Source organism: Aptenodytes forsteri, unplaced genomic scaffold, assembly GCF_000699145.1.
Source record: "Aptenodytes forsteri isolate BGI_AS27 unplaced genomic scaffold, ASM69914v1 Scaffold309, whole genome shotgun sequence".
NCBI lineage: Eukaryota > Metazoa > Chordata > Aves > Sphenisciformes > Spheniscidae > Aptenodytes > Aptenodytes forsteri.
The window spans coordinates 4,843,835-4,867,315 of NW_008795857.1; the positions used below are offsets into that span (position 1 = coordinate 4,843,835).

General features: G+C 37.4%; 1 protein-coding gene across 1 annotated transcript in view; it reads right to left on the minus strand.

Moving 5' to 3' along the window:
* The window catches only part of LTBP1 (latent transforming growth factor beta binding protein 1), a 147,397-nt gene that overhangs the window by 106,639 nt on the left and 17,277 nt on the right, over window positions 1-23,481 (minus strand). Inside the window, exons 2-3 of the mRNA XM_009283777.2 lie at window positions 8,240-8,464; window positions 4,276-4,553 (exon numbers count right to left, since the gene is read on the minus strand). Of these exons, the coding sequence (XP_009282052.1) occupies window positions 4,276-4,553; window positions 8,240-8,464 (503 nt within the window). The remainder of the gene's footprint in view (window positions 1-4,275; window positions 4,554-8,239; window positions 8,465-23,481) is intronic.

Below are 23,481 nucleotides of genomic sequence, written 5' to 3' on the forward strand. Positions count from 1 at the left end.
TACTAGGAAAGCATTTGATGAACCACAACTTTTGCATGCAACATATCATAGTAAGCTATCATGTAACATGGTAAGCTATCCTGGAGCAATCATCGTTAACATCTCCCAGAGGAGAAATAATTGCTAAGCGTTCTACTCACAGAAAAGAGAGGCAGCCAGGAAAAGTGAACTGACTTGAGTAGAAAAAGGAACCATCCAGAACACTATTTGCTTCCTATATTACTTTTTAAAAATTGAAATAGTAATACTACTTTTATAGTTGCTCTTTCCACTTTATTTCCCAATGCTGAGGACACTTCAGAAAACAGTCACAATTAAGCAACACATACACACATGTGTATATGTATTTATGAAAACATACATCTTTATTTATCTATTCTAATTAAGCTAGGAAATTTCATTCCTCTAGCCCCTCTCCCTCCTCTCCTGTCCTTCTAGGTTTGTAGACTGACATCTTTTCACACATCTTTTACTACCCTTTTCTCATGGTTGCTGCCTTTGGTTATAGTCACTTATGATACTAGAGACAACTAAGTGAATAGGTGGTCTAGAAGAATTTCTATGTTGTTAATTAGGAATGATCAGAGGCCTAAGAATACGACCAGATTCTTCAACTATCTGTTGATAGTTCAAGTCCTCCAAGCTTCAGTTCAGGGTGGCTCCAGTTGCTAACTTTTAACAGTATGTGCTCTGTTGGAAATAACACTGCAGAAAATACGCCCTGGCTGTCTTGGGATTTGAGTATAGCAACTATCCTACTGTTTTTGCAGGACTACTGTTTTTGAATGAGATACATTAAAGGAATTTAACTAAGGTGGGGTGAGGAAGAATGTGTTGGGAAATGAAAAATATTCCACAGAAGGTTGTGAAAAAACCAAAGCATTAAAATCGGAAGACCTGTAATTGAAGACCAGCTGAAAGTCAAGGAAGAAGGAGAGAACAAGTGATGGAGAGAAACACAGAATGGTAGAGGTTACACACACAGACACAAAACCACAGTAGAGATTCTGATACTGTTTTTATCCTGTGCTTTTAGCCTGGACCAAAAGTAAGTTCAGCAGAGTCTTTATTAACTTGGTTGATTTGCCTGCAAGAGGCCACACACATATCCTTCCATCAATCTGCTCTATAGACAGTAAAGTCACCTTTGATCCCAGGATATTGAATAAAACATTTCTGAAGCCAAATATACAATCCACCCTGCAAAAAAATGTATAAACATTATGATTGTTGAAAAAAGTATGGCTATCAAAATTATCCAGCATAAACTCCAGAAAGGACTGGAGCAACACATTGCTACTAATAGGAAAAGCTCAGTTTAGCAGCTTGTCTGAACAAATAAAGAGAACCGTCATATTTAGCAAAGTGAGTATCAAAGAAACAGAAAACCAAATTCTTTTGGAATAGATCCATTTAAGAGTAAAAAAAAAAAAAATTAAGCATCTTTCCCAGTTCAAGGTCTATTTAACATACAAATAAATAATACACACTGCCTGACTGCAGGAAAAACATATTGACATTTCAGGTTCAAATTTGAAAGGTGAATGAGTCACTTAAATCTATATTTATGGCAAGGTCTTAAATGAATGCTCTACAAAATGCCACCATACAACTCCAGTTCTAAACTGAACCATTAAATTAAATAACAAAAGACCTCTGAAATCCTTACTATGCTCTTCTCCAAGACAGACACTGAAAGAACCAATGAAATCTGTAAAAAAAATGAGAACATGCATTATTCTAAACTAGGAGGCACTACCCTTTCTTGAGAGCACTGCAAAGACACATTTTTCCAGGGGAATACTGAAAAAAAAAAAAAAAATCGGAGACTGAGCATTTAGTAGGATTCCAAGTCAGGCACAAGGGCAATGCGAGCATATTTCTCCTTTTCTCCCCCTTTAAAAGGAGCACATTACTGTCTTCTGGTGAGTGATGAGTAAGTTTTAGTTTTAAAACCACTGTAATGTGAGGGGCATGCATAGGACACTGCAGGTTTTGGATATGTCATTCGAAATACCTCACTCATGCATGCGGCAGAAAACAGACAGGAAATATGTCAAGCATAAAAGGTAAGAGATAAAAGATGCAGCACCCACTGCCAAGTCTAAGACCGAGGAAGGAATTTTGTCTTCCCCTATATATGAGTGCAAATAGAAATACAAATAAATAATAAACAACTATTAATTATAATAATTATTTCCAGCATTTTATGATTGCACATTATAATGCCACGTTTGTTAGATCTCCCATTCTTAGGAAATAGAGAAATGGTTGTTTGACACAGGCCCGGCTTCATTTTGTCATGTAAAATCTATGAACTTTAGTTTGAATATGTGCTTCAACACTTGTCAAAGAACAAATTTAAGGTTTTACTATTCCTGAAACAGACAAGCACAAAGAGCTCATCAGAATAAACTAACATTGTGGATACCAAATCAAGCACTCAACAATTAGTGAATACTAGCCTTTAATGTTCCATACGCAAACTTAACTCTGTTCTTCTAGAAACGTTTTTGGGGCACGATGACATTTAAATTTCCTTCTTCCATAGCATTCTTCAGAATGAATTATTTTTAAACACCCTCACGTGATGGCCTAGCATGAGCGGGCTTTGGGATCTTTACTTCCACAGCAATGACTTCTGAAACTAGAGTTAATTATGTCACTAGTAGGAATGCTACAATACTCTGCAGAAGCCAGTCACTGAAAGGAAGACAGAAAAATATTTTACAGGAAAAAAGTCATTTCTCTGGAGCTGGCAGACTAAGGAACTGCAATTTCAGTTTGATGTTCCAGAAGGTAATTGCTATCACTACCTTGGGATCTGTCACCTACATTACCCTCACCCTGCTTCTGACTGCATCCTGCTTCTGCTCCTGTCTGTTCCCCATCACTGATCCTCTCCAAAACTCCTTGCCCCTCTGTGAGTGAGGTCTCTTCCCTGTGTGTGTGTGTGTGCGCTTCTTGGGAGCCATGAGAAAATTTCCTTGCTGTCAGTTCTAACACTTGGCATCACAGCATTCACTGACAGCTAGAAGAAACACTTGTAAAGGACATTTTGCTCCAGTCCTGCATTTCAGGGATGATGGGTGCTGTCCCTTTTGGGGGAAGGCAGACCATGCTCTGTGCAGGTGAAATCTTTGGAGAATTCTGCTGCCAACATCTAACAAATGTTTGTGGAATATATTTGAAATAGAGACATTTTTAGATGCTTCAAAATTGGCTAACTTTGGGTGCATGTTACTGGAAGGACCAAAAGCAGAGTGACCTTTGTGATAAATTTAAGTTTCTACTTCAAAGCATACAGACGATCCCAATCTTCGTTGAAACAGTCTTAAATTATTTTTTTAGCCTGAATAAAGCAACATATTCATTCTCTAATGTCATCCCTCAAAACAAGTGAGTGATTTTTCTGAAACCTCCCACAAAATTTCAGCCTGAGGCGTGCATTCAGTGTAAAAAAAAAAATTGATCTGAAAAGTTAAATTTTGACAAGGTGATAAGCAATAAATAACAGGGTCTTACTAACTTTTTTACAATCTCTTCACATATGCTTTTTTTCTCTCTCTGTATATTTACATATATATGCAAATATGCAAAAATGATAATGCCGTGTCGCTTATTAAAGTGCTTTCAAGAGCTGAAAGAAGATACGCAATTTTGAATAGTCATATGTAAAAACTGATGTGAACATATTTTAAACTGAACTAAGGTTTTAGCAAACACTCAATTGGCTTTCATGATTTTTCTACCCCATTCAACGGTCACATTTCAATAGATTCAAGACATTAGTCTACAATACTGTAAAACATATGAAGTTGTTGAATAGGAATTTCAATGAAAACTGCAACTCCTTGAAAAACACTGGCTGTTGAAATACACATGCAGAAAGGCTTATTAAACCAAAGGACAGTACAAGCTGTGGAAGATGGTGTAACCTTAGTTGTTCAGTCAGAAGAGATGGAGCTAGGATTTAAGTTATGATTTTTAATTTGGAGAAATAGCTTATAAATGGAGAAGTTACAGCAAGAATAACTGAAATGAGAATGTCAGGGATCCAAGACTGCAGAAAATAAAGACATTAGCTTGAAGGAGAAGGAGGTTCAGAAAAATGTTACTTTGTAAAACATTTTACAGTCCGTTCTCACAAGAATTTTCTTTTGGAAAAGAATGTCAAATATGTCCTTTCCCTGTGATTGGTGAAGAATTTTTTCTTTCTTTTATGATACTATTTTAAAGCTACCTGTCTCAAAAGCTTTAGTAAACATTTCTTACCTGTGTCCCAATAGTCTCCTGGAAGCAGCGCCCAAGCTGAGTTTTAACTGAAACAGGAAACATATGAGGAATGGGTTGTTGATTTGTGTAAGTAGTATGTCCTTTCTGGGTCTTCTGATATGGAAGACCTTGGTAAGAGACCTGTGGATGTCCTGGCTGAGGTACTTTTGCTTTTTGTCCCGTTGATGTGCTGTCAATTCTTGAAACTTGGTGGATCTGAACTGAGGCTTCAGGGGGATGTTTCACATGGATATTCACTATGTTAGGAGGGAACTTCACTAAAATAATTGAAGGAAAAACACATTAAAAAAATTGGTAATAAAATATGTCAAAAAAGAGATCTTGGGCACCTCTAAGACATCTCTTTTTCATACATTAGAATCTTTACACAGTGCCTTGAAGTGACCAAAATATAAACAAAGTCCAAATTTGGGCGTTAGAGAGAAGGCTGAAAGAACGCATAGAGTCTCATTTACAAAGCAGAAAATCAAAACTCTTCACGCAGGAAAGAACGACATTATAGCATTGTAAAGACCGCTACATAAACATGGATGTCCAAATTGGCTGGTGTGACATTAATATTTGTGGTCATACTGTGTAATAAGAATCCCATTCAAAGTTCCAGAATTCAAACTCCACTGGGTTATTTTTGGATATATAGTAAGCTTTATTTTCTTTTTCAGATCCATCATCTTTCTCTGGAACACAGAAAAAGCTTCAGATTTCATCCCTTCACCTTTATATACCTGCCAAGTCCTAAGTTTGCCCCTGCAACACTTGCCAGCATCTCAACCATCTAAAACCACCACTCCCTTCACTGAACTTTGAATTCAGGATCTGGCAGATAAAGAGGGAGGAAATGTTTTTCAGATACTTCTGTTTTTAAATACAGTTATAGTTTTAAGTCTGGGTATATAGATTGAGACCCTCCAGTCAAATTAACGCGCAGAGAACTGTTTATGACCCTCAAGCTTCTTTTCATTGAAACACAAAATGCACTTTAAACATGTAACTCAAATTATTACTGGGGAGGGGCAGGGAGGAGAGGTATGTAAAAAGTTTTATAGTTTGTAAGCTGCATAACAAAGTTAGCATTTACTGTGTCTGGCTGGGTCTCTCTCATCAGCAAGTACTGCACAGACTAGTCAAGGCCAGCCAATCCATTAAATGTAACACCCCTTCCAAACATCAAGAACCAACAAGTATCATTTGACATACTTTCTTTGTAACACATACTGGATTGTTGAGTCTTCTGAATTGTCTCCTTGCCTCCAGGAGGCCAGACTGTTCTTTGGAACTTGATTAGGCATTTTCAGTTCTTATTTAAAAATTTCAATCTCACAACTCCACTTCCGAGGAAGCATATTTCATTTCTTTTAGCTGATTTAAGATTTTATTATTTTGTAGAAATCACTTTTGGTTTTTCACATTATTTTCATTTCTCTAGGCGCACTTTCAGGATTGATTGGTCTCACATAGGAATTCCTTAAAAGAAACTTATTTTTACTCTGGTCTCCATTGTTTAATTTATGAAAATCTTCAACATATTGCAGACAGAAACATCAGGAATAAGGTAGTAGAAAGTCAGCAAAATATGGCTGCAGGGCCTTATCGACTCTTCAGATCTTGCCTGTAGCAGAAAGTAACCTTCAAGCAAAATTTATGCGACATGAATTCTGTTACAGGTAAACCCACAAGGAAAAGATTCAGTGTTACAAAGAGAAACAGTTAAGGCCCTTCTTAGGCTACTTGACTGGTTTTGCAGGGCAAGACAAGACAGCATAGTCTGGCTGTAAGAATAACAAAACTCACCCCAACTTACTATCATACATTTTTATGTACGAAGAGGGATCCCTTCAACTAGTTTCTCCAGCTGATAAATCTAAAGAATATATTAGCCCTCAAAAGAAATCACTGAATTGCTCTGCTTTAATCTATCAATCCACCTAGAGATGTTCAGATGCTGAAAACATCAAATTTAGGCTGGTTTCTCCCATGTAGTATTATCACCACAGTCCTCTCCAGGTCTTGGATCACTGCCTAGATGTGCTGATTAATTTTTATTTCTGCCAGCCATTTCAGGATGAATTGTTTTATTCTTTCCTTGAAAGAAATGAAACATTCCTCTCTCCACAATCCAACATCTTCATTTGGGCATGGAAAGGCATTGTGACTGCTGATGGTTCTGATGAGGACTTGAGGGTCAGGAAAAAAAATATTCAAGAGGTCAGACTCTTTAGCAATGAGAAACCTACTGTGTCTTTTAAGACAGCAACTCTAAATCTGAAAAACAACTATGACTTAAAAAAAATTTTTTATAGTCCACCATTTTGTCTAAAATAATTTGATCTGGAATTAAATAGTCACAGAAATAAATTTCTGCTCTGCTAAATGTTTAGGTAATTATATTCTCTTACTCTCTCACACACCCCCCCCCCCCCGCCCCCCTCCCCTCTCCACCCAGGAGCTTTAGGGACTAATACTCCAACATGTCAGTGGAAACTATTTCCCAATGGACTGCATAGCAGTCCCTAGAAAACAAATCCATTGAAAAGATGGAGCAGATACTTAAAAGCATTTATAAAATTTTGTGTTTCCAGAAGTATACTGTCAACACTTCCTTCACAGCTATGTCCCTGTCTGAAAACAGAATTATTACATTAGATTATGTTTATCACAAACATATAAATAGTTTGGCCTCTTTTAGCAAAGTTATTCAGGAACTAGTTGCCAACAACTGAGCCTCCTCACATCTTTCCCCCATATATTTTGTTTTTATTCAGAGATAGCAATCTTAGAGAGGTAATTGTAAAATTACCCTTGATGAGAAAAAAAAGAAAAAAAAAATCAATCTGGCAATTCAGATTATGTTTATCACAAACATATAAATAGTTTGGCCTCTTTTAGCAAAGTTATTCAGGAACTAGTTGCCAACAACTGAGCCTCCTCACATCTTTCCCCCATATATTTTGTTTTTATTCAGAGATAGCAATCTTAGAGAGGTAATTGTAAAATTACCCTTGATGAGAAAAAAAAGAAAAAAAAAATCAATCTGGCAATTCAAACAAACAAACAAACTTCACACTAATTCATATGTTGTGAAACTGAATTTCGGGGGTCTCTCCATATGGACAGGATCTCACCCAGATAAAATGCCACCTAGAGTCATAGGACACACAGGAAACAAATTCAACACTCCTCTTCAAGGTCATCAGAACTTGTCACCTCACAAAAAAGTATTAGAGGAAACGGAAACCTGAAGCTGACTGAACTTTCTTCGACTGGGCAAAATTTTATTAACATTACAGCTTTTCTTGTTTCTGATCCTCTGCCTTCTTCACAGCATTAGCAGTAGAAAATCCTTACCATTTTTTTCTATGATATTGTTATATGACCTGGAAAGAATGTTCTATTTAACCGAATCATATCATGGCCTATCTACATTAAAAAGTTCACCACAAAATTAACTTATAGGACTCTACCAAATGACATAACAAAGATAAACATGGATTGTATTTTTAGTTTTACATTAGATTTAATTTTTTTTATGTTGAAAAGCATTGTCTCTTCCCTCCACTAGTAATCACGGAATTGCCTGCAACTTTCTACCTAGGTATACCGCAATTTATGGACTCTGTTCAGCCACAATCATTCTCTTTTTGAATGTGTCTACACTCCTGGAAGAAGCCCCCCTGCATTATCCTTTGACTCTGCAATCTGCATTAAATTCCACCGTAAAGCAAAGTAAATTTACTTATAAACTCTTTTCAATAGCACTGTTATTTCTTATCATTTCAGTCATTGAGCTAAATACTTTCCAGTCATTCTCGTGAGCTCACGATTCAAGCTGTGGTGTCAAGATTCAAACTATGTAGACAGATCGCTATCGTTACTGGTTGGATACCCAAAATTAGTTAATAAAATCAACTCCAAAGGAAAAAATATCTATCAAGAAAAAAGTTACCTTTTACACCTTGCTGTCCTGACATCGTCAGTGGTAAAGTATGAGTGGAGTGGATAATTTGCGATCCTACAGCCTTGTTCACCTGTTGTGGATGATGGTACAGTTTTGGAGTATTGGCAGTCTGCACAGGGATCTGACAAAGTTTACCAGTGTAATTAGGAGGGCACTGGCATTTATCTCTAGAACTGCACTGGCCTCCATTCATGCATGGAAGGTGGCAAATAACTGAAATGAAAAGAGAAAGAAAAATTTTGTTAATGACTTTAGCTTTAGTATTATCTGACGACATATCACACAGAAGGCGAGGAGAAAAGGAATAGGGCTGGGGCCCTTTGTTCTTCCGATATCTGAAGAATGACTACCCATCTGACATGCACTTTTAATTGCCTTGTGGTAGAACCACTTCCCTTCCTGTCTCTGTGACCTCTGCCTGGTTCACATCTTCCCTAAATGACAAACCCTCCTTTTGACCTCTGCCTAGTTTGCATCTTCTCTCCATGACAAACACAGCAAGCACATTCTTCCCTTCGAAATCCCAGCTATTTTAGTTCATTACGCTACGCAAGATGCTAAATTAATACAGCGTCTGGCTGCACCTCTTATTGACACTTTGGTACAGGTATACTCATTTAGTCAACCTCGTATTTCTGAAAATCCTGGGCCACCTACACTTCCCTGGAAGACTGGGGAAAAACTCACCAGACAGTACTGGGGATAATTTTCCATTTTCACTGTAAGCCTTGGCTGTTCTCTGGAAAACCATGTCTTACTGAGTATCTAGATTTTTGCTTAACATTCATCTCTCAGATAAAAGAAGCTAATTTGTATACCCACCCATGAGGATCATAAAAATATCGAGAGATTCTATTCAAATGATTTCAGAGACAAATTCCAAAGTATTAAAATATTTTAACTCCAATATAAAGACAAGGGTAATTACTTCTGCGCCAGCTAGTACTTGCACATTTACAGCAATATAAATTATCAGACGAAACATGAAAAATGTCAACATCGAATGAAAAATATTTCTTAACTGAGAGATACAAACAGTACTAGACATGGTTCAGCACTTCCTAGAAATATGATGTGGGACTTTATAATCAACCATAATCTAGCCAAGCTGTCAACATTTTCAAGAACTAAATGATGTTTAAACAACAGGAAAAATACCGTAAGTTTTTGTTCAAGACAAACTAAGGTCATTTGTTCAGAAATCCAAGATCTATGGAGAAATAGCATACAGTATCCATTTGTCAGCTTTAAGATAAGATTCTGACTGTAAAAATAAACAAAAGACTTTACAAGAATTATGGCATTTTGCTAGATTGGTATTGCTCAGTCTATACTGAATGACAATAAAAATGAGAAACTGTAGGTAATGCAAGGTAATTAGGAACTTAGTGCTTATTATTCCAAGTGGTGCAATCTCTGGACAACTGCAGCCTATTGCTATTATTAATACCATAAAATGTCAGTATTGGAAAAGGAACCTGTGTATTGTGCGGCACAAGAAGACAAAGTAGTACATTCAGCAGCGTAAGGAGCTCCAACCCAGCTGCGTAATTCACTTGGCCCAGGAAACAGAGCTCAAGAAACAGAGCTATCAGCCCAGCTCTTTGCAGAGCACCCTCACACTGTACTGAAAGGGTCCAGAATGGTGCTGCCTGATCGCCAGATAGGTCCACGCACAAATGTAAACAGCCAGAATTGTTTTTCCACTCTGTTCTGCAAATGTACGTTTAATATTTTTCTTGTCTTATCTCATAGTTTCATTTCATATAAACTGCCTGAAAGTACTTCAAGCTGTAGCACTGTGCTAAAACGCCTAGCGGACTTTGGAAGACTGTCCACTGTGCTAAAACGCCTAGCGGACTTTGGAAGACTGTCCACGCCAGCGCAGGCCTCACTTTTCTGGGTCCCAACACTGTTGGGACTTTATCTGAGTGTATAAAAGATGTCCTTACAGAACAGCTGTTACTTCAGGGCAAAATGAAGGATTTTTGACCCCAGCAGTAATTAAAGCATGACAGCTATCTCTGTCTGGTACCGTTTCCCCCGAGCAGCCACAAACGAGCAGGTTTACTGCAACGGTGACAACATACAAAGAATTTTAGGTACTTGTAAAGATCTGCCTGAGCAAGGTTGAAAGCTAAGGTGGTCTTCCTGCAAAAGTAACATTGCATAATGAAATAGTGTAAAGTAGCGTTAAGGGGACAGCGATTTAGTGTTTGAAAGAAGTACAGTGAAACAAATGTAAACAGAAATAGTCTCACTGAGGCATTCCTTGAGTGCAAGAAGCCTATCCCATAGATTTTCTTCCTGCCCTCTCTGGCCTCAACGCAACAAGGTAACGTGCAAAATATAGCTTTTAAACAATATAAATACACCCAGTATTTCCACCAAAATAAATTACTTTCTTCCAAGCTCCTGTTCTATAAAGCAGTCCGCATCTGGAAGGCCATGTTGCACAGGTATCTCTGCATTACAGGGCGCTCTTCAGGAGTTCGTCTCCTGCAGGAGCCCGCCGAGTAACGAACAGGCATGTGAAAAGCTTTGCTTTCAAGCAAACAAAAGTTTGTGTTAAAAATACTGTGAAGGAAGATACCAATAGAAAGAGTTCATTCATGTCCCTTTTCATAACTGTTTGCTGTTGAAATTCACACAAATAACTTGTGCAAATAAGTGCAAACAAATGCCATTGAAAGGTCTAGTATGAGGTAAATAACAAAGAATGTTTAATTTCTCAGTATTTACATGTAACAGCAAATAAAAATTGCAAGCTGCCCACATCATCATGTGGTGCAAATCACTCAGCTGATTTATGTACAGATATAGCGATTTACATCTCTTGAAGGTTTGGCCTAATGTATGAGGAACGAACTTTAAATGAGAATACATTAAATCTATTCTGAGAATATAAAATTCTGTAATAAAAAAATTAAAAATTCTGAAATATACAATTGTAAGTTATACTTGGCCATGTAAAAACAAATAGGATGTGATCGCCAGGCTAAACTGAAAATTTGATAATCTCAAATGGCAAATACTATGAGAACGTTAAAAAAAACCCCCCGAAACAAAAAATGAAGAGCGAAACACATTGAAATAAAATACCTGATAATTTTAAATAGGCATAATAAGCATACACACACTAATTGCGATGTTTCCTCAGGTAGTTTATGGCCAGGAGAAAGGGCTACATTTCATTATGACACTGGTGCTGGAAATCACAGGCACACAACTTCACCAGAGCTGGAATTACACAGAGACCATTTGAGAAAAGTGAGCTGAAGCAGGGTAAGCCTCCAAAAAGGCAGAGGAAGGAAACGCTACTTTTCCTCGACAAGGCTCTAGGAATCTCAGGTTAACAAAGACCGAAGAGCCCTGGGGAAAGGACCACTTAAGATAGGAACAGGATATAAAGCCAGGGTGTGTTTGAACAGCTCAACTTCTGATGAAAGTTTTTTTGCTTTGTTTTGTTTTGTCATTGAGGTTAAAGAACTTAAACAAACAGAATGGCTGAACGCTGCCAGAGGCATAGGGGACACTCCTGACAAAATCCAGACCCACGTGCTGGGAGAGACCATTAGAAGATGCTGAGTTTGCACGTATGTTCACAACTGGCGTTCAGACAAAGGGCGCACTGGAGCCTGATTCTCACTGGGCTGTTGCCATTTCCTCTGAAAAGGAAAAAAAAAAAGGAAACAAAAATATCCATTATGGTGTGAAATCCTCTAGCTGCTCGGAGCCTGATAAAAATGTGGAGAAAGGTCTGCACAAAACGACAAGAAATTTTAGTTCACATGTGGGTATCTTACAAACAAAACAAAGTAAGTATTAATGGATCTAAGAAAGGCAACAAATTCTTCATTCAGATCTGCTGTAAGCCAAGTCTCTCAACTGTCTCTTAAGGATCAGCCAACATATGATTGAACAAATTTAACAATTTCTGAATAAAAATAAACATCCATCCTTTAGAAATGTAGAGACAAGGTTTAAGGAATTACAAACATTTTAAGTATTCTTTGCATCCTTGGGCAATTAATTGTTAATAACAAGTTTTGATTTCTCTGGCATCCAAAGGCCTTAATTCCCCCCAGCCTGGCACAGCTTGGTGGGTATCACTGTTCAAAATGAGACAAGCGGAGAAGGTGCATCAAGATGCCCCCACAGGGAGTCTCTGAAAGGATGACTGTATGGAAAAAGGAGAACATTTGCAACATGAATCCCAATAAAGCTGCCACGGCTATGGGTTGGAAACACAAGAATAGGGCATGAAATCATCAACAAAGCAGCTAGGAAACCACTGATATACAGTTTGTCCATGAGTTACATCATCTAATTTGTTTTCAAGGTACTCAAACAACCTTGAACAGCTCCAGATAAACGAATTTAATCAAGTCCGAATGTTTTCATTTAATCAAAATAATGTGTAACAAAACAAATTCCAAGCACCTAAATCCTCCTAATCCTTAAAAAATAGCCCATGCTTACCCAAACAAGCCCTTAGGATGGATGGAAACTCCCTTTCTGTAACCAGTGTAGAAGAAAACGAAGATGGGTTTTGAAATGTTCCTCATCTGACTCTCCAAATGCCTTTTCTTTTACACCTCAGGGAACATGTGAGTTTGTCTCGCTTTCTCTCATCACTCTTTGCCTTTTCTACTTACACGCTATCAATTATTCAAGTGTAAGCACTATTCAATTACATCAACAGGCTCTCCAAGGAAAACCTTAAACTGCTCATTAGATTGCAGTATTTCCACTGGATGCATCACGAATCAGCAGACGAATTTTGTCTCTGAGTACTACATGGTTATCCAGCATTACTACATGCTGTTTGGGCATCTTTCTTCCATGCTATTACTAAGCATACAGAAAGTGCAGGGACTAGCACGCAGATCTACCAAAGACAATTTTTCATAGGAAAGAAGAGATGGCATTCACTGAGGGGAAGCACTGCCCTATACAACATTCTTGTAATGTAGTGCCTCTAAACGCCATACACTTTAGGAAAAAATTGAAACCCAGAGGTGCTATATATAGATCTGCGTAATCGCTCCAAACTTATTTCTACTTTCTAACTGCAGAAACTCTAACAGTAACCCACAAAAGGCAGAGAGGTATGAGCTACAGTAACGATGCTATCCTCCAGTTTCGACTCTTCCTTATTCCCCTACTTCCCTCTCCGTCTTTCTTGTTGTCCCTCAGTTTTCTAACTACTTCACCCTGAATAGCTTTCTCTTCAGATTCCTTGTTGTAATTCAGAGGTGTTATATAAAGAATTGCAAGTTAAGTAACCAAATAATTAGTTTATTTTTTAAAGTAAGATTAAGAGAATCTTGATATTACAAACTTGTGCTCTGGGAAGCAGAAGGAGAAAAAAAGAAGCTTTAATGGCCTTGATTTAATAGTGTAACACCTCTACATTCACCTCTGAATTTATCCTAATGTTTGTATTTTGACAACTTTTAAGAGAAACATTCTGTTGCAACAACCAAACACATTTTTTAAAAGTAAATCTGATGGCGAGAGCTCCAACAACAGATGAAAAATGCTCTTTTCTGCTCACCACTGAAAACAGGAAAGCGATGCTCTGCTCATGTGAATAGCCTAGTTACCACCCACAAATCCCTTGTTACGTACCACTGCTATTCACTGATCCAAATAGTGAGGACAGCACCAGATTTGGTTCCAGACACAAGCAATCCTGTAGAAATGGCTACTCTCTGCTACTGCTGAGAGAGGAGTCCAGCTATGTAACAAATGGCAGTATGGCATGGGGGATCAGCCTCCCCATCACAGCACTTTTTAATGAAATCTCTAGTATTCAACAAGAAGGGAAAAATGTTTTGAGGCTCTCCTCTGGTTTCCTTTGTTGAATGCAATCTTGTGCATAAACAATGGCTTAAGTATAAGGCATGAACTCGGGTAGATTAATATGTCGTAATATGCATAATAACATGCAATTATATTTTGAAAGATTTTGAAAAATTAAGAGTATTGCTGGAAAATCAGTGCAGGAAAAGTAGGTAGAACAACAGTGCACACTTTCTCAGTCGGGTACACCAAGAAGATGCAAAGTAAAAAATAAAATGAAAGGGTTGTCATACAGAAATCTCTCTAGTAAATAGTTTCATTTAGTTTACTACTAGTTTAATTAGTTTTAAATTAGCTTACACAAATATAGATTCCCCAAAATGGCATGAATTTAAACATGTAATATTTTTACAATGAATAATTGTAAATTAGTAGGAATGACAGACAATAGAATAGTATAGGTAAGGGGTGTACTTCAAAGAACGTCCCTGCTGAAGTACGTTTCTTTATTATCAGAAACTGTTATCAGACTTCATGGATACCATTTGTGAACAAGAACACCAAAATCTATATTATACAGTCCCAAGGTTTTGTTTCTCCTTATTCTGTGCTTCTGTAGTTATAATTATCATCAACGTAATATATTCAAAGCTGTTATGCATGTTCCTTCCCATATGAACTCCCAAGTCTTAATTCTTGTGAAAAAACCCTACTTGAGAAAAAATGCAGTAGTCACTTCAGTGGGTGCATTAACATTCACATTTGTTGAGTGAGAAAAAAAGAAAACAACTAAAAATATTCACAAGTGGAAAAAAATGACTTTATGTCATTCAAGGTGGTATGTTCCATTATGCCAGACTTCTGACCAGAAAGTGATACAGAGGAACTATATCAAATGTGGTCCCTTATACTATCACCTTCACACTGCCTATCAGTAGATGTGTAAATATTATAACAAGGATCTTATCAAACAAATTTTTACTCTGAATGCTGCAATACACTAATAGAAATCATCCTAAAAGGGTGAATGCGATACTGAAGGCACTCCAGATGTTTCCTCTGGAAAGAAATAAGATCTGCAACACTGCAGGGAAAAATTTCAAACAGGAACCTACCTCAAACCTAATGGTATGATAAGAAAAAATATGCAGCTGCTAAACTGGGTTCTCAGCTATTGTGAATTAACATGGTCACTGACTTAATAAGAATTTGTCTTATGTTTTTAAACTATTATTACCAACAGATCTTTAACAAAGTAATGCAGCCCCCCTTGGGAACGGGATCATAAGTACTGCTGTTTATCCAGACAAGGAAACCAAATTATTGCCAAAATAAACAAGCTTTGTGGTGTTATTCCTGTCTGGATCATGCACACTTTAAAAAAAAAAAAAGTCTCAAAGAAAATCAGGAGAGTTAGCCACAAAGAACAGTCTTGAAACAAGTTTAACACTTCCAAAATACAAACAATCTTTTCTGCATATAAATGTTATTTTCTGCAGGTAAAATTATTTTCTTACATTTGCACTGTTAAAATTACTAAAAAAACCCCACACAACACTAGGGATAAATGCAGAATTATGACATCTCTCAGGAATTATATATAATCAGTTATTACTAACATCTCCCCTTCCCACACAATAAGATTAATGCTAAGCTGCACTGCAGGGGTCATTTCATTCGTTTGCTGTTGAGTGCACATGACATTTCAAGACTGTTAACATTAAAGATGTAAGCAAACATCAGAGTCCAAGGATGAACTCAACTAATACAGAACTCTTGAGCAAGAGAACGAATCGCATTCAAGTAACAACTGTCTTTACTCCGTTCTAACCCAACTGTAACCACATTCGACTCTGTCAAGAAGACCAAAGCGGCAGGCTGCCTCTAAAAATCCCAGAGTAAGGAGATCTGTGTATACGCCACATACAGATGTACACACCTTCCTTTTATGTAAAGCTACTTCTTTATCCAGAAACTAACAAGGATACATAAGTCTTGAATTTTTTTTTTTATTTTTTTTTTCCCCCCTGCAAAGAGCACCCTAAACTTCTAAACATTATGAGAACCTGGGGCTTTTAAAAATGGATTGCTTTAGGGAGAAGACAAACTGTCCCAAAAATGCATCCCTCATTGTATCATATTATGACAGAACAGATGAAATACCCATATTTCAGTGTGAGGAGTCCAGGCAGAGTAATTAAGGAGAAAACAGTTTTAGCCTCCATCTCCTGCCAATGGTGTAATACAGCATTTGTTTGCCAACTTCCAAGGATATGCTGTAAAAATGGTATGCCTGGGCCCTTTCTGAGATGGACTAAATGTTGCTGAGGATGAGATTCTCTCTTCGTCTACTTAAAAAGGCTCATTAATGTAACCAGAAGGCTACTTAGAGATATCTCTTACATTATGAAATTGATAAATATTTTTGAAGTCTAGTTTTTGTTGATCCAACATAGACCTACATTTTTAAAGAAGAGAAAATAACATTGTGCCCTTCTCACAAAGCATGAGATTTCATCCTTTCAGCCCCTTCCACTGTCTGGAATTTAACAGCTCATGTACTAGATGGTACCTGCGTCTACTTTGAAAATACCTCTAACCAGTATTTCTAGTTACTAACATTCCAGAAAGTAATCAGGCATTTCTGTATGATGCACATATATTGGACAGATTGTTTCCACACGGAAATGAAATAGTTATTGAATCCTTCTGCTTTTATTTTATCAGCAGTAACAATTCTATAAATGTGTCTGTTGTATGTTATCTCCTGTACCACTACTGGGCTTCTTCTCATATAATATTTAATATCTACCCTTCTTCTGTGAATTCTTTAGCTATCCTTACCAACTTTCTATATTTAATAACTTTTAATTTATACATATCACTATTTCCCCCCCTTCCATTTGTCATCAGTGATCCCCCCATGTCCCACACATCATTACAAAGTCAGGTTGGTGTCTTCCTTCTTCCTTGCTGAATCATGACTGAACACTTCCAAAAGTAATTCCAATCTTCTTACGCTTTTCCATATTTTTTTTTCTCCTCATCAATTCTACTTTTAATTTCCTCCCATCAAAGAAACCTTACTGAAGAAAAATCGTATATGAAGATTTAGAGAGAAATGCAGGTAGCTTTGGGGATTGGATTCAAAGCACTGTTCTTAGCTTGAATCTAGTCTCACGACTGAACTCCGCAGAGTTGAGAATCACTGAGTAGAAAAGCAAGTAGTAGTCCCTAAAGCCATCTGGACAGGCATGATTTCACACTTTAAAATATGCTACCAAGAATCCTAGGGAATTGCTCTTGCTCTAGAAGGATTCTTCCTCTCAACAGAAAAAAACAAAGAAATTCCCAAACAGCTTTCTCTTTCTGCCACTCTCCCTTCTCCATGAAACGCCATACTCCACATATCAAAAATTTTTAACAAAGAGACATTGCACTAAGGAAGCTCAATAGCTGTTATCATGCCTATGGCTATTTGATGATTTATCAATTCAGTTATTTTAAAGTTGCCACATGTTTACATTTGCGAAGAAAAACCTTACAGATATAGTATGTCTGTTGTAGCCATGACCATTTTCAGGCTGCAGTCACATCATTCTACAAAATAAACTCTTTCTACACTTTTTCATAGACAAACATGCATTTTCCTTGCACTATACACGTTGACAACATAGTTCCAAAATAAGGAACTACAGCAGCTGGTTTTTTTTAATTCTATTACAGTCCTAGAATAATACATTTAAAATAAACAGAAAGAAAACACTAAAAAACAGAAAGCCCACTACTAGAATGCAGTCTAGCTATTCTCATAATGTTTTCACTGTTGTTCTCACAATTTTGGAACATGTATCTCTTCAAATGAAACTGTACTTTACTAGTTCTTTTCAAACTCCTCCATGTACCACTATCAGCACCAAGTTTTAACAAATCATGCAGTACCTTAAAGCCTGATTGGAGGAGTATCTGTGTTTCTACTTAATGCAGCACTACGTGGCAATTACCAATGCAGGCAAGTAGAAGAAAGCATCACAAAATCAGATCACCTACACCTTCAGGAATTTTACATTTTCATATCTCTCAACACCAAACTTTCCATTTAAAATTCATTCTCTAACTTAGCTGGTAAGTACAGGCTCAGCTTCTGGGATGATCATTATCGCCACGAGTAATTGAGCTTTATTTGAGCTGCTGAGAGGCTGTCTAATGATTAGCATCACTTAATGGTAGTGTCAACTCACTGTAGATAAGGTGCAGCAAGTGTAACAAATTAGGTATACACTAGAAAAGAACTGTCTACTTATGAAAAAGGGGAGGGATGCTGTCTTCACTGGGGATGGAAAGTTGCAAGATCCCATCCAAGGAAAAACAGAGTCAAGTAGGTATTGCCTTAGTTATTTGTGTCTGTATTAGAGCGAGTTGAACAAATTTCTAAATCCCCATTGACTGTACTCTAAGTTTCAACATGCACCTCATATGTAGATGCTGACATTTAAAGTGTCTCAGTCTACATGCTTGTCCCACTATGTCTCAGTTTTTCATTATAAAAGCATATCAGTAGTGTGGTATCAGTCATTCTTTAATGGAGGCTACATTGGCAGCTATGGGAGATCCTGATACTGAAAACTGGGGAGCAGGTTCAGATCATAAAGGACAATGCTGCAATACATTTTAGAGAAATATTAATTTGTTGAGTGAGCATCATGATCAGCAAAAAAATCCAGAACATGCACAAGATAATTTCACTGTACTACTCATATGTCTTTCTCAGTTTTAAACTCAGTACTTTAAAACACCTCAGGAAGAAGAGTTGGATGTTAGTGACTTGAAGATGTGTACACAAAGTCAACCAAGAGACATATGATATGCCCCCAGGTGTTTCACTCATCCCTCAATGTGGGTCCAAAGGGCATGGGAGTCTCACAGGACCTGTATCACATCCTTCCAAGCTCAAGCGATAAGCCAGCTATCCTCAGACATGTCAAATGCAACCATAGGCCTGCGTGTAGGTAACCGAAATGAGCACTATCTGACCAACAGCTGCCAAAAAACTATTAAAGTGTTACAGTGTGGAAAGAATGGGATGGCTGAAAAACAGTATTAGAATATTCAAATGCTATCAGAAAAAATAAAAGGCATGCTCTGTCATGGAAAATGGCCTAAAGCTGTGGTTACTCAACATAAAAAGGGTAGAGCAAAAATTCTGGTAGTTGAGAAATGACTGACAGGAGGATTTTGGCTCACTAATGGGCATGATGCTCACCGTTACTCTTTGCTAAATCTGCTTCTAATATTCTCAATATCTGAGATGATTCAGACACTATTTTGAGAGGCAAGGGGATAGACAGTGTTGAGGGATGACTCACTCCTACTCTGATCATATTTGGTGAATCTACTGATTTTATTAGAGCTGATCCTGATATAGAGTATAACACAAGAGTTAGGCCTAGAATCGGTATTCTAAGGAAAAAAAAAAAAACCACTAGTTGCTGTTTATCAGGAATTAATGCATTACAAGTGGCCAATGTCAGACCTTTGATAAGGATGCTAACACATACAGAAAAGCTACTCCAGGCATTTCTTCAGATTTATACAGTGTGTTGATATTAATTTTCCTCTTTGTGAAGACATATGCAACTGAAATAAAATCTCTAGGGAAGGCTGGGTTTGAAAGTGTAGCAAGTTAGCAACACTTTTTTCAAACCAGCATTCTTAAAACAATTTCCTGCAGAATACAAAACATAAACAGATTGTGAAATAGTGTGTTGCAGTATACAGACTTTATCGGTATTATTTTAAGCAGTCCTGAATAACTTATTAATTGCCATTATCAAAGTGGCACTGAAATCAATGTGCCCAGTGTCTGATGAAAACTAACCCTTCCTATGTTCCCAGTGCTTTTAAGGCTCTTACTCCTCCGTATAGCATACGCATGCCTGAGCATGCATAATACTAACATGTATTAGTTAATGTTGTTATGTACCTGTTTTCAACAGACAGAGCAAGAATTCAACAGAAGGACAGATAACAATGAACAACAAGCATCTTTATTGCTACAGGATCCTTCCAGGCTGTACTATTCCTTTCTGGTGTCAGCTGAGCAGCATTACCTACCTTTAAGGACTACAGGATTAATGAGTAACTTGACCATAACGACACTAAGCTGTTACTGCTCATGCACCGTTACAATCTGATGAAGTCACTGAACTGATCCCTCTGCTCTGACACCATTCTCCTACTAGGCTGTTTCCAAAAAATATACTGGACTCTCGTATGGAGTAAAAAAGTAGTAACACCCAGTAGTGTAAGGCAGAGGAAAGAGCTGGTCTTAGACATCAAACTGCTTGGTTACCATCAGACCAAATGGCAAAATGTCCTGAGAAACATTTAAGTGATGTGGTCACGCCTGTTATGCAAAGGCTCTGAAGACCACAAAAGCAGCAAAGCTGACACCGGCCAGGGACGTCAACATCCTTACCATTTCTGGCAACTGAATAATAGATATTTAAGCTGAGATTCATCCCATTTAACCTTTTGTGCCTTCCTGAGCCATCTAAGTTAGGAGTGTTGTTACCTGAGGTTCCCCACTCTGTCAATAAAGACAGGATTCACACAGCAGGCCATTCAGGCTATCCTGCCATAAAGTTGTCTCTCATTACCAACTACTAGGCTCCTGACTCAGGCACCTCAGTAAGATTTGGTGAATGAGAAGAACCCCCAACCTTAGATCCAAAGGGTCTATGAACACTGATCCACTGCATCCCATATCACAAGACATCCTCCAATAACAAAATTATGTTTAGAATAGAAAAAGAAAAGCCACAAAAACTGTAGTCATTACAAAAATTTCCATCATTTCCAAACATCAGGAGACAGCTCTCTGATTACTGTAACAGTACCACAGTGCTCATTTTTGAGTGAAAAAGTTTACAAGAAGAATAAAGTAGGAATAGATTCTTTCAAGTGGATACCCATTAACACACAAATAATAGCTTGTAATCCAGACCTTCCTGGACTAGTCAAAAAACACGAAAAACATAAGCTATCTAAGATTTTTTGGCACTGGCTAGATCACAAGAAATTGGAAAGTTTTCTAGGGAGTTGACCTTGAGGAGGTGACACAATATGAGAATATTGGGAAGGATAATATTCAGCATTTGAGTAATAAATTAGGTCATAGGAGACCACTGGAAAGGAAGAGACTCAAATCCTGGAGTTCTGAAGGAGGAAAGGAGTAGAGTCAGTTCTAATGAGTAGGAAGGATAAAGGTTACTCTGCATAGAGTGTACAGTTGGAAATTCATTGAAAACCACACCACTTCAACAATTCTCATCGTAGTTCTTTTCACAACACATAATAGCTGTATAAATTGTTGCACAAGCTGCGTAAACCTAAAATGCAGTCAGCACTCTGGTCATATCCAGTTCCAAGCAATTAAACCACGCACCCAACTCCCCTGAGCTGTGTACAACCCCATTGACAAGCTTCACAACGCAGTGTTGTACCTAACCCTGCGCGCTGAAATGCACGCAAGTACAAAAAATCCCTTTGCCCCCATTGTCGCAATAGGCATTCTTGGACCTATGTAACTTCTGACTAGATTGAAAAAGGTGTTCTAGCACCTACATATATAGCATCTAACATAACAGACTGAATTTAACATCAAACAATAAGTGAGACATGATGGACACATGCTAACTGCAGGAAGATAATATTACAGCTTATGTTATGGAGGTGGTCTCCTTTGGTTCCCTATACCAGTGGTCTCCAAAGTAGGGTGTGCTCACCCCAGGTAGTGTGCAAGACAATCTACTGGGATGCTGGAAAGAAATATGTTTTTTACCATTAATAAATAAAATAAATTTTCAAAATAGAGCTTATTTCATCTTTATCTCATGCATTTTTATTTTGCTTTGTATATGTTTTATAATGTACATATTTATGATATATACAGTACTACATGTATATAATTTATAAATAAATATACATATATTGGGGGTGCATGCTCAAAAATTTTTTACTTATTGGGATGTGCGATCAAAAAAGTTTGGAGATCGCTGCCCTGTACAATCTATGGACAGAGGCAGTCCCTCTCAGGAAGAAGTCAGAGAACTCATGTTCCTAAATTATGACCTGAAAAGTTGCTTAAAGTTCCCCTAAACTTGAAGTATCTGAATAATATCAAATACAAAAATTTGACTTCATAGCTTAGCTTATCACCTTTAAATTAAACTAAAAATACAACCAACATGACAAAATAACAAAGTATTTGACTGAATAAAATACAGATAAGAAATACTCTCTGTGACTGTGTTTCTTAAAACTCAACCCCCTTCCTGTGCAAGCAGCAAATACCCAATTTTCCTTCTATTCATTGACTGGCATCCCTCAAGACTTAGTAAGAGGTTTGTAAAAAAGTTTACAATTCCCATGGACTTCAACTTGATTCACATTTGTAAATCTCTGGTTGAAAGTTCACAGTTCCCTTTTAACAGTTCAGATTTTTATGGATAGATAGAAAACTCAAAGAATTCAAATGTGTGCGTAATGAAGATATAGTTCATGTTCCAGAAGAAAGATCCAGAAGTCTCTGTGCCTCTGTGCTACAAAACAAGCCTCTCAATTACAGGGATACTCAAATCTAAGAACTAATTAAAGGTGGAATGGATAGGTGAAAGTTATACAGGCTACACTGTGCAGAGACAGAGGAATTATCTGCAGCAGAATAAACAAAACCAGAATAGACAGTAGAGAGGCTGAACGGGGAACAACTGCGACCAGTAGAGCTGTGATACCTGCTTGCTTCCTTCTGATTGTGTTATGTCCAAAAGGACACATTAAATACAAACCCATTTGCTAAGAAATCTATCCATGATAAAAGCATATTTTAACCAGTAAAGAAATTTGTCAGACTCTTCTGTGCTTACATAATTCGAAGGCAACTTTCTTCTTTTTTAAGCCAAAGTTAGCATATACTTGATCTTCAGTGAGGTATGTGCAAAGACATTTGCTTTAGCAATAACAAAATTATAGCTGTACAAGGTAGTGTGTTTATTTGAATATGTAACAATGTAATCATTCAAATAAATGCACTCACAGTTCTCTTTTTACAGTACTTCAAGTCAGATGTACATAAACTAATCCATATATATTAAAACCATATACAGTAAAATAAAGCATTATTGTGCTGGTTTTGGCTGGGATAGAGTGAATTTTCTTCACAGTAGCTAGTATGGGGCTATGTTTTGGATTTGTGCTGAAAACAGCATTAATAATAATAATACAGAGATGTTTTTGTTACTGCTGAGCAGTGCTTACACAGAGTCAAGGCCTTTAATGCTTCTCACACCACCCCACCAGTGCGTAGGCTGGGGGTACACGAGAAGTCGGGAGGGGACACAGGCGGGACAGCTGACCCCCAC